The sequence below is a fragment of the Andrographis paniculata genome, unplaced genomic scaffold (assembly GCF_009805555.1).
Source record: "Andrographis paniculata isolate CXL003 unplaced genomic scaffold, ASM980555v1 Contig26END, whole genome shotgun sequence".
In the NCBI taxonomy this organism is placed as follows: Eukaryota; Viridiplantae; Streptophyta; class Magnoliopsida; order Lamiales; family Acanthaceae; genus Andrographis; species Andrographis paniculata.
The window spans coordinates 1,319,384-1,333,031 of NW_026137557.1; the positions used below are offsets into that span (position 1 = coordinate 1,319,384).

The window sequence follows — 13,648 nt, forward strand, 5'->3', positions numbered from 1 at the left end:
TATATAAACATATGAGTATGTTTTTTTACCACAATTTTTTTCAGATTGTACTATTAAAATTTTGCGTTTTTCGAAAAAAAATATTTTTTTTTTTCTTACAAAATATCCCATCAAACATTATTTTCATAACGTACTTTTGTGATCTCGTGTCAGAGTGGTCTGAAGCCAACATTTAACACTTAAAATATCTTTGGTTTGTAGGTTTAGGAGTTGGTTTTGGGTTGAAAATAGTAAACTTTAAATTAAAATAATTATTAGATATAATATAAATAAATATTGATACGATATTCTCTCGATTATCATACATACTTTTGAGAGCTACCATCGAGTGGTCCCGAAGCCACCATTCAACGCTCTTGATTGGGACTTTTAGGTCGGGAGCTAATTTTTATGCCGAAATAGTGAAAAAATTCGGGATGAAAAGAATGATACTTTATTTGTTCAGATTGTATGTATCTTTTTTTTTTATGCAGATTAAAACATAAAAATATGTTATCTATTATGTAAAAATATATCGACTAAAATATTTTCGAAATTATAATTAATAACTAATAGTATAATTATAATTTTGAGTAAAATATAGAAATATTTTTTTTATGAGATGGTTAATTTACTAAAAATTAATTAATTTTAGATAACTATAAGAGCATCCGTTACCATTACCTTTTCTCATTACCTTTTTAGTTTTTACTATAACAAGATGTGTTACCTCTAGTAGAAAATACAGTTAATATCAATTTATTACCTTGATCAAGAACTCATTACCTCTGTAGAAATAATAAAAAAAATAATTATTTAATTAATTATAACTTAAATTTTAAATTTTAAAATTATCAATATTTATCCGTACAAATTCAAATTTATTTTAACAGGTCACGACTCACCTAAGTATTTTTCAATAAATTTTTTTATATATCCAATTTTAACATTTAAAATTTTTAAATTTTTTTATTCAATCTTTTTTCAACTAATTCTTTAATAAAACTATCAGAACAAAAAATTATTCGGGCCATATATTAATCTGAGTTTATTTCAATCATTCAGATTTTTAAATGTCATTAATTTACAAATTTGAATAATTTTAATATTACATAATATAAAAATTTATATAATATTATTATAATTTATATAAATTAATATTTTAAAAATAAAATATAATATTACATAATAAATATTATTTATATATTATTAGATACTAAAAATATATAAAAATAAATAATTATAATGAATTTTATAAAATTGTAAATGTAATAGGTAAAAGTAACGATACTATAACGGGTGTTTGAAGAAGTAATTTGAATAATGATGCGAATACGACGTGGAGGAGAGATATAAAAAAAATATTACAGTAGAGACACTCACTCACTGTAACTGATGCTCTAAATAAATAAAAATAAATAATACATTCATGTTATTTTATATTTAATCAAACAAAATAAACATTATATTTATTAATCTTATAATTATATAGTCTATTAAAACAATTTTAGGGAATGTAAGACAAATATTTCAAAGTAAACGTACTCATAACATACAATTTATATTACTCCCTTTGTCTCACTTCCGGTGTCTATTTTTCTATTTTCGTCTGTCAATTTATTCTGTCATTTTTTTTTTTGAAAAAACTGTACACTTTAATCTCATTTTAAATTTTTAAATTTTTAATTTTTAAAATTTTAATCAAACTAATTAGTTATCTTTATCTTAATATAAAATTATTTTTATTATACAATAATTATTTTTTTACTAATATATTTTTAATTATTTACTAATTATATCATTTTCTAAATTTTTATGTCTCCAGTAAAAGGGACACCATAGCCGAGACGGCGGTCCCACTTAATTTGTCCACTATTTATATTTTCGTATATCTCACATAATTTGTTATTTTTTTTGGAAATACAATTATACATTTTAATCACATTTTAAAATTCATAATTTATAATATTTTTATTTTAATTATACTATTTAATCATTTTAATCTTAATCTAAAATTATTTTTATTAAATTATAATTATTTTTACTAATACATTTCTTAATTACTCACTAATTACACAATATCTAAAACTTTGTGTCTAATCTAAGTGAGACAAATTAGCCGGGACGAAGGGTGTAATAAATTAACCGACAACAAATGACAATTGTCGACATACATATATTATAATTAATCTTAACACATATAAGATATTAAGACAAATACGACGCATGGTAATGATATACTTCCTCCGTCCCATAACTATGTATCCATTTGTTTTTTGCATGAGATTTTAAAAATATTAGTATTATATTGGGATGTAGTAGGAATAAAGTAGAAATGACTAAAATAATCTTATTAGTATTGTGTGATATAAATGTAATGACATTTATGTAATATATTATAAGTTGTAATGATATTTGTAATGTTAGGTAGATAGTAAAATTACTAAAAAAAATGGATACTTTGTTATGTGACAGACTAAAATGGAAAAATGGATAGTTTGTTATGAAACGAACTAAATAAAAAATGAATAATTTATTTATTATGAAATGGGAGGAGTATATGACACATATAACTTATTAGTATAGCACAACATATGCATATGATATACACATCGGGTGTGTTTAGTTTAGATGGTTATGGTAATATTATTTTATTCACCATAATCACATATTTACTATACTATATGTTAATTAAGAATAATTAATCTTACCTAGATTGATAGGATTAATTTATTTAAGTAATATTTATATTAAAATTTATGTCATTTTATATTTTAATCAGACAAAGTAAATATCATATTATTCAATCGGACAAAGTAAATATCATATTATTTAATCGCATGATTATTTAATCTATAAAAATAATTTAAGTAATATAATTCAATCTTTTAAAATAAATGCACCTATCATAAATTGTTTCAATACTATATATTGTTCATATCATTACAATTTATTGATTAAGACTAATTAATATAAGTGTTAATTATTAAATAACTCTAATCAATACCATAATCAATCTCAAGATACATTATGGGAGTATTTGCTCGTGCTTTACAATTTTGAATTGAGATTTGAATAGTAAAAAAAATTAAATTGAAATAGTTTTACGGTGTTATATAAATACAAATTTATTCAAATGTTTTAAACGTAAAATTAAATTTTAATATAAAAAATAAAACTTAAGTATTCAATTTAATATTTATAGAAAGAAAATTTTATACTTCCTTTTTCTCTTAGAGCATCTCCAACCGAGCGCTGGGTCATTTGGCGTTGGTTGTCTCCAACCAACGCCAAATTTTGCGCCATTGGCGTTGCACTGTAGGAACGCCAAAAAATGGCGTTGCTATATATATACATATATTTTAATTTTTAAAATTTTTAATTTTAATTTCAAAATTTATTTTTTATTTTCTAAATTTAAAAAAATTATTTTAAATTATAAAAATAAAAAGTTGTTTAAAATAATAGGAAAAATGAATATTTGAAGAATAATAGTGAAAAAGGGAGTTATGGTTGGAATAAAATTACTGTAGCAATTGCATATTTAGAGTTAAAACTGGATAAATGGAGTTGACGGGTTGGAGATGGCTTTAACATTAATCTATTCAATTTTTTTTTATTTTGGTCTGTTCATACAAAATATCAATTTTCTTTTTTAGTAACTGTACTGTTTATCTAACATTAAAAATACCCTTTTAATTTACAATATATTACACAAATGTTATTACATTTACCTCGTACGATACTAAGAAAGTTCGTTTAATCTTTTTACATTTATTTATACTTATCCCAATATAATGGTAATACTTTTAAAATTTTGTGTAAAAAATAAACGGATAAATAAATATGGGACGAAACAAGCATAAATAGTGAAAAATCTTCAAAATTCTTTAAACAAACGCACCCTAACATGTGGCTGCCGTTCAACCCCGTTCCTCCACTCGTCTTGTCCAGTAGCCGTAGCTTTCGGCCCGGCCCGGCCCGCCCGGGCGCGCTTTAAATGCACATTCCTAAACCGGTGATCATGTAATAACTGCGAATCCTATGCTGCCACCCAACGCACATCACTAAATATATATATATATATATATATATAAATTAAATTAAATAAATTTAAATAAATTTTTTTGAAAAAAAAAAAAGGAAAAAAAGAAGGGTGTATCCAATATACGAAGTATCCATTTTTCATTTTAGTCCGTCTCATAACAAAGTATCTATTTCTCTTTTTAATAACGGTACTATCTACCTAATATTATAAATACCGTTACAATTTACAATATATTACACAAATGTCATTACCTTTATATCACATATATTAATAAAGTTATTTTAGTCATTTTTACTTTATTCCTACTATATTCTAATATAATACTAATATTTCTAAAATTACGTTCAAAAAGCAAATGAATATTTACTTATGAGATGGAGGAAGTATATTTTTTTTATTATTTCAAAAAATCAACATTTAATATAAAATATTAAACAAATCTTTTTGTCTATTGAGGAACTATAAATTTTGTTTTAATTTACTAAAATAAAAAATATTATTATTGTATGTGTGATATATAGCACTTGTCTATTCAAAAAAATATATATATTTATTTTGAATGATCTAATTATAAAATAATTTTTTTAGTATTATAAATCTTATTATTTTTTACAAATACTTTTATTTTACTATCATATTAGTAAAGACAATTATTTTAACATTATTTTTAACTATTCAATACACTTAAAATACTATTTTCTCCGTCAATTTTCTATTGTCCTAAAGTATATTTGCACGATTTTTTAGGTAATTGTCTTTTTGTTATGAATGGATAAATTTGCCCTTAAGTGTATGGTAGAGATTAAAAGTAATAAATGAATGAAGGGTAAAAATATAAAATTTATTTTTAAAAAAAGGAAATAGGACAATAATTGTTGGACGTCCCAAATAAAAAAATAGAACATTAGTTTGTAGACGGAGGAGTATTATTTTTAAATTTCGCGTCAAAAATATTACTGATTAAAATATCATCGAAAATATAATTAATAGAGAATAATATGATTTATTATTTTAGATGAAATGCAATATCCCATCCATCATTTAAAAATATGTTCAATTTTTTTTATTTTTTTTTGCAAGAGTTTTAATATTGGTGTGTAGTATGTACTTTTAGTTTTTTTTTTTTTTTTTTTTGCTTTTTATAGTAAAAATAATACTTTCTTCGTCCCATGTAATTTGTCCCTATTTTTTATTTTCGTCCGTCCCACGTAACTTGTCATATCTATTTCTGGAAATATAATTATGCACTTTAATCACATTTTAAATTTTAAATTTTATAATTTTTTTAATTTTAATTAAACTATTTACTTATCTTAATCTTAATCTATAATTATTTTTACTGAATAATAATTATTTTTACTAATACACTTCTTAATTACTTTCTAATTATACTTTACCTAAATTTCTGTGTCTACAATAATACACCCATATTATATGGGACGGAGGGAGTAAAATGTAGTAAATTTTTTTGTTGAAAAAATGAGAATGACAATAGTTTTAAGTGATGAAAAAAAATTACAAATCTCGGAAAAAGAGTAGTACTTTATCATAATATTAGTGTGATGGATTTTTTTTATGCTAAAGTATAAATAAATGTATCGGTATATAAAAAATACTTTCATAAATACTATTACATATAAATGCAAAAAAAAAAAAAATAATAATAATTGCACATAAAAATACTATAAAAATACAATTTAAATACTTATTATTTTTTAATTTTTGCATAAAAAGTAAATATATACTATAAAATATATTATTAAGGATGAAAAAAGTATTTTATATTTATATTATTAAAAATGATAAAATATCCTCTCTTCGTCGTATAAAAATAATACATTTTTGTTTAGACATTGATTTTAATGTGATGCGTATTTTTTAAAAAGTAAACAAATAATTAAAATAGAAAGTACTTTCTCCGTTCAATTTAAAATATCATGTTTATTTGTTCCATTTCAAAGTATCTCTAGTAATTATACACTGAAGTCAAATACTTTTTAACTTTTATTTAAATTACAAAATATTGTTATACATATAAATACTTTATACTCCTTCCGTCCACCGCTTATTTATCCGTTTACTTTTTGTACGTAGATTTTAGTATATTAGTATTATATTGATATGTGGTACAATTGATATATATAAAGACTATTATATCCCTTAACATTTATGGTATTTAGTGGTGTTATTTGATGGCATTTGTATAATATTATATAAAGGGTGGGTAATTTTATATTTTAGTGGAATGTACATTTACTAAAAAAAATGAAATGGATACATTTGCGATAGACAGACTAAAATGGCAAAATGGATAGATTGGCGGTGGACGAAGGGAGTATATAAAGTAAAAAAGCCAAAATATAAAAAACTTACACACTTCCACTAACTAATAAAATATTATTATCTTTTAATCTACTAAGTGTTTGTTTCGGAGTTTGAATTTTGGATTGAGATTTGAATAGTAAAAATTTTAAATTTGAATAGTTGTATGATGTGATATAAATAGGTGTTGATGTGATGTTTTGAATGTAAAATTGATTTTTAGTATAATAAAAAAAATAAAAAATAGGTGTTTGATTTGATGTTTTTTGGGGAAAAATATTGGATGAATAGTTGAATTTAAATTCAATCCTCCAAACAAACACACCCTTAGGGTAACCTCAAAGACCTATTAGATTTGGTACATAGTATAATTTTTAAGCTAAATTACCCAAAATCCACACGTGATTTCACGAAATTGCATAAAATCTCCATACTTTGAAAACTTCGTCAAACTCTCTCATAATTTTATAAACTTTGTGTGTAATCCCTCGGCCGTCCTTATTTAACAGCGTTTGAGCTGCACGCGCCCAAAGTTTTAGAATCTTCATTTTCAAACTATTGAAATTACAAATATATTCATAATTCTTATTATCTAACCTCAATAAATAATAAATATACTCCGAAATAGTTGTTTTTATCTGGTTTTAAAAGTTTTTCTTTAATGTTCTTTAAGATTAAATATAACATAAATAAATATATTTATAATTTTAGAAGTTTAGAAATTAGTAATATGAAATTCATTCCCAATTTGAGTGCGTGCAGATTAAAAACTGTTAAATAAGGACGACCGAAGGATTAGACGCAAAATTTATGAAACCACGATGGAGTTTGACACAATTTTGAAAAAAATAAGAGATCTCGTGCAATTTTGTGAAACCACTAGTAGATTTTTTTCAATTTAGCCTAATTTTTATACTTCCTCCGTCCCGTTGGAAGGGTTACGTTTGCTTTTTGCACGTAGATTTTTGAATATTAGTATTATATTAGATTGTAGTAAAAAAGACAAAAATACCCCTATTAGTATGGTGTAATATAAAATAGTGGCATTTGTTTAATATATTGTAAGTTGAAAAGGTATTTATTATTTTAGATAGGTAGTACAATTACTAAATTAGGAAATGATAATTTTGTTTTGGGACGGACGAAAATAAAAAATTATAACCTTTCAATGGGACGGAGGGAGTACTATAATTTTTATGGACAAATGAAGTACTCCCTTAACAATTTATTTATATTTTCATTTTAGTCCATCCTATAACAAAATATTCATTTTATTTTTTTATAATTGTAATATTTACTTAATATTACAAATACCTTTGAAATTTATAATATATTACACAAATATTGTTACTTTTATATTATAAAATACTAATAAAATTAATTAATTTTTTTATTTTTATTGCTACTTTTTTATTTTAATATAATATTAATATTTTTAAAATTTTATAAAAAAACAAAACGGATAAATAGATATTGGACGGTAGGAGTATAAGAGAGAGAGCTCAACATTTGGTAAAGTTTAGGACCATTTTGTCTAACATAACTGTGCTAGTCTCAATTTAAGAAGTAAAGGACAGATTCTCATCAAACCTTTCTTTCTCCTTAATTTCTTACCTTCCCTCTCCACAAAACAACAAACCTCAGATCTCATGGATATCTCCGCCGCCGCCGCCGACGACGGCGCCGCCGCCGGCCTCCGCGTCGCCTCCTTCGCCTGCTACCTCGACGCCGACAAGGACACTCTGCTCCACAAAATTTCACCTCAGGACACCGCCGCCAAAATTCATAAATCAGCCGCCGCCGCCGCCGCCGCAAACAACAACCTACGAATCGACTCCCTCTCGTACAACCTTAAACCCCCCGAAGATCACGGCTTCGTTTTCAACGTCCCGAAGCCTATCCAAAACCGCTCCGGCGGCGCCTTCGCGTTCCCTAAGGACACCGAAATCAGCGTATTCGGAGCAGATAAGTATTTCAACGCCGTCAAATTAGACCACCGCCGCCGTTCGGAGAATCCGATGAAGGAATTCGCGCACGTGGATAATTGTAATAATAATAATAATATTCCGGCTAGGCCGCCGCCGCCGCCGCCGTCAATGTGCTCGGAGGTCAGTAGCTTGAACAGCCGGACGGCGCTTATGGCGCCGGCGCGGCGTTCCGCGCCGGCTCCGGCGCGGACGGCTTCTAGAAGGTCGTGTTTCTTCACGCGCTTCGCCTGCCAAGGGCCGTGTTTCGACAGGAAAGACGTTGTCTCCGTCGCAGACGCGCCGCCGGCCGGCGGCGGCGCGGAAGAATCTAGAAATTCTATTGAAGTTTTTGGCGCGGGGGTTTTTAAACAGAAGGGTGACGTGGCGGCGAATTTGGAGCGGAAGCTGTCTATGCTGACGTGGGACGCAATTCCGGCGGGGAGTTTGGGCGGCGCTATTCCGGCGGCGGCGGCGCCGCCTCCGGCATCTACAGCACGGACGAGCACTATTTGTGATGACATGGCGAGCGATGCGAGTTCCGATTTATTTGAAATCGAGAATATTACGGGATCAATGTATCCGATGCTGACGGCGGCGGCGGCGGCGGTGGGGGATGACGTGTCGTGCTGTCAGAGCCCCGCGTCGCAGTACGCGCCGAGCGAGGCGAGTATACAGTGGAGCGTGGTGACGGCGAGCGCGGCGGATTACTCGTCGGTGCTGTCGGATTATCACCACGACGGGAGCGTGAGCTGCCACGTGTCGAGGAACAATTCGCGGAGCTGTACGAAAATCAGGAACGGCGGCGCCGCCGCCGCCGCCGGTAAAAAGAGCGGGCCGAAAGGGCGGGCCGGGGGCCTGTTGGGATGCAAGAACCACAAGGCAGTTGATGTTGCGGAGAATGCGTGTGCACTGTAAGAAGAATGAATTCGTTTACCATTGTCTGAAAAAATTATTGATTTTTTTTTTTTTTTTTTTTCTTGTATATATATGATTTCGAATAGTTATATATACTATATATTGAATTGTTGTTTGTATTAGTTATGTTATATGATTGTATTTTGATCTTTTTAAACTATCTTTGTTTCATATTTTTTAGTATTAACTTTGTTACATTAAAATATATTACACAAAACAAAAAATAAAATGAAATTAAAAAAATCAATCTACATTTAAAAGTGTTGCCAAGATAACAATTTTACTATCAAGTGAATCAAGGCACAAATACAATAAAAAGTAAAACATATATAAAGTGAAAATTCGCATTAGAAGACTTTTTGCATTTTAAAACTAATTCGACGTATTGTTTACTTTTGATCAAATTCGTACAAATTTATTTTTTAACTTCTTCAAAATACCTAATATTAGTAGAATTATATGTCATACTTAAGTTTGCATTTCAACAATTGCCCTCTAACCACACCTATCGGGACTATCACAATATCATAAAGACTTTCAACACAAGACATTACCGCATATAATTTATGACGTTAATGAGGTTTTCCACAATCAATGTCCAATATCGTCCAATCTACTCCGCCAACTAACTATTTCGAATCCGACTCTAATATCCGTTGTTAGGACTTGACTAACTCAATATTAGTATAATATTTTTGGTTTTTGTTTGAACCCGTACAGATTTGCTTTTAAACTTCTCCAAAATATTTCATATTAGTAGAATTACACGTAAGACTTATAAAATATGTAATCTTATTATAATTTCATAATGCGGGACTTGAGTTTGCATCCCAACTCAGTTTATTGAAATTATGCATAGATTAACTTATTTAAAGGTACAATATTTGGCAATATATTTGCAGTCATATATGACATTTTTTCTTACCTCTAGCTAGCACTACGACTCTTGAATCTAAAAGTTCCGTAATTGATGACCTATTGGTGTTGGGGTGGAATTATGACTGTGAGGTCATGAGTTTAAACCTTCAACTTCTCTAGGTAACTAGACACACATGATTTGTCTAGTGTGACTTGTCTTTTCGGACCTAATTTGCGAATTTTGACGTTATATATATATATATATATATAAGAGTTATGGCACACTATTTATCGTCTAATAACCAATAAACATTAACTTCATTTTTTATTTTGACATCCCATTTATTTACAATGCTAAGAGACTCATAATCTACAAGATGAACAACTTTAAAATTTTCAAAACTGTAAATTTTCATTATCTCTCAATTATTACAAAAGTAAAACAAATTAAGCCACCTAGTTTAAAAGCAATGACTCTAAGGATTCATTGTCCTTAGAATAAAAGCATCTCGTGTGTCTTTTTCAGTTCTATTTGCTATATTGTTCCTCTTATCCCATTTTGTTGTTTTGCTATAGTGCTCGGAGTTTTCAAAATTTCAATATACGACATGATTTAAATTTTTTTTTTTTTGGGCTTTCTTCAATTTTTCAACTTGAATTTACTTTGATTTTTTAGATCACATTTAGTTTGATTTTCCGTACTCATGATAGATCATGTTGTATTCTGCCTCCTCCAATTTTTCTTGCTCAAAGTCATATATCTAACAATATGGAACTTCAATTTTTCATTTCTTGATGAAATATTAACTGTTGTTACAAAATATATTAAATTAAATTATTATATATTTATATGTACATTCTGTTAATTAGTTTTACATTTTTATACTTTAACATATTTTTTATACTAGACTTGCAAAATATTAATTACATTTATGTATTAAAATTACAATACTAGAACTAGTTTCAACTTTCAAAGGTATTATTTATCTATTACATTTTTTTTTTTGAGTATCCTACTATTTTGGTTAAAGTACATATATATATATATATATTATATTTTTCAATAGTAAATTTAATTAAGAAAATAATATGACATAACTAAACGATAATTGAAATAAAAAAAATACTGTTAGCAGTTGATCCAGAATGTATAGCAACGTTGGAACTCTCAATTTGTATTCTTCGAATACGCATTAGGTAAATTTTGGTAATAACCTACAAATTACACCAGTAAAATAAATCACACTGGGCAAGCTCTGTATGACAGTCAAAATCAATAACCGTCAATAGTTTAAATATATGATTTCATGATTACAAGTTCATTCTCGCACTAACAAATCATACCAACAAGATAAATTATACTAAATAAGCGATATTTGACAAGTAATAATACCAAGCGACATTGAAAAATTTTGAACTCATAATCTTCCGATCACAAGTCCATAACTCTTATGGGGCTATTATAAATTTAAATAATTATTTGGATGATATATTTATCTAGATATTTTATTTAATTGCATTTTTTTTTCTTAATATTTGTGTTTATTTTTATTTCAAATTAAAAAAAATCAAATAAAAAATGTTATTTTAATCAAAACTTCAATTAATTTCAAATCAAGTATAATGCAAGCAAACATTTTTGTTAAAAATCTAATTGATTTTTGAATGAATTATAAGTTTCACTCTTATCCTCTTTAATATGCATGCCTTACATTAATAAATTTTACAATAAATGTTGGAAATCCCCATAGAACGTCTAAGATATTGATTAATAAATGTTGGAAATCCTCATAGATTTTTTTTTTTTTTGCAACCACTACTCGTCGACTGCATTTCGGATAAACTTTCGGTCAATTTTAAAATTAGATCCGACAAGATAAATCATATGTGACATATAAATCCAAAAGCGTCACAAGTTTGAACTTATAATTTCACTATCACGAGTTCATCCTCTCGCCAACATCTCATCTATTTGGAACATCTCATCCACATTATTATTATATTAATTGTTGAAATAATAAAAGTATAATTATTGAATGAAATTATATGTATATATATATATATGTATGTATGTATATAGGTGGTAATAATTAATGAGAAGAGACCCCATAAAAGGGAATGTTTGGACATCAGTGTCACACCCATAAATAGCAATAGGAAGTTTTGGAACAATTAGTTTGGCAATGGACCACTTTTATTAATTCTCTAATCTCCCTAATATTTAAGATACCACCCAATAAATACTAAATATATAAAAATAATAATTATTCGTACTATATATTCTCTTCGTCCCAATTCAAAGTACAATTTTTATAATTTTTGTCCATTTCATTCAAAAATATTTCATATTCTAGTTAAAAAAAAAAAAACAATCATATATTAATACCAAAATACCTTTAATTTTACTTAAATTATAAATATACTGTTACACATTAATTTACAAGTAAAATCAAATTGCAAAAGTATCAAAATTTCATATATATCTCTATATAATAGAAATTCAGGAACTCCATCATAAAGGTCATTCTTTAATAACTTGATGTTTGTATATATCTATATAATAGAAATTCAATTATGTGGTTGTAATGTGTTCATATGTATTTTTTATTTGCAACTGTTTAAGTATTTTTTGGATATTTTTTTGGCCGAACTTAATAGCTTCCAAATTAAATCGTCAAAATAAGTACATTAGGTGAACATGTGCGGCAAATAAGATCTAAAGATATTAGGAGTTTAGCTCCCTTTACTGGTATAGGATTTAAATTGACTGTATTTTAAATGACTTTATTAAATTTAGGCAAAATTGTATAAAATATATTTGTGATTTCATAAAATTGAGTCAAATCAACTGCAGTTCTAAAACTCTCTCATGGTTTTATAAATTCAGTATCTAACCATTTCGGTTGTCCTTATTTAACGATATTTGACCTTCACGTGTTTAAATTGCGAATAAGTTTCAAAATCTCTATTTTTAAATCATTAAACTTAAAAATATATTCATTTTTCTTATATTTAGTTTTTTTTTTTTAAAAAAAATATACTCAGAAATAGTTGATTTTCTTTTATTTTAAGAATTTTTTTATTGTTTCTTGAGACTAAGGGGTGTATTCAATATAGATTTTATTGGATTTAATTGGATTTTTAAAATATAGTGTATTCAATCCAAAATTTAAAAAGTCTTTTAAAATTTTGGTGTATTCAATCCAAATTTTTAAAAGTATTTTAAAATCTGGGTGTATTCAATTCAGATTTTAGAAAGTCTTTTAAAATTTTAGTGTATTATACCATCTATGTACTTTAAAAATCTATGATTTCGATGGATTCTTAAAATTAGTAAAAAAATACATATTATTTTATTTATAACATTAATAACTATTTATTATTTTATATGTAGTTATTATTTTATTATAATAATATCAATAAGATAAAAAAATTTAAATATTTAATATAAAAATTACTAATATTTTAAAGTTTTATACATTTGAAATAACATTAAAAATTATATATTTATATATAATAACAAATAAACTTGCTCGAATGGGTCGACTTAAAATTATCG

The 13,648-nt window shown here is 26.8% G+C and overlaps 1 protein-coding gene across 1 annotated transcript; it reads left to right on the top strand.

Annotated features, from left to right (window-relative positions):
• The first annotated feature begins 7,856 nt into the window (after window positions 1-7,856).
• On the top strand, window positions 7,857-9,404 carry LOC127246024 (protein PHYTOCHROME KINASE SUBSTRATE 3-like). The gene has a single exon (XM_051267201.1). It carries the CDS (start codon window positions 7,999-8,001, stop codon window positions 9,229-9,231), a length of 1,233 nt encoding a protein of 410 aa, XP_051123158.1. The 5' UTR covers window positions 7,857-7,998; the 3' UTR covers window positions 9,232-9,404.
• The last annotated feature ends 4,244 nt before the right edge of the window (window positions 9,405-13,648 follow it).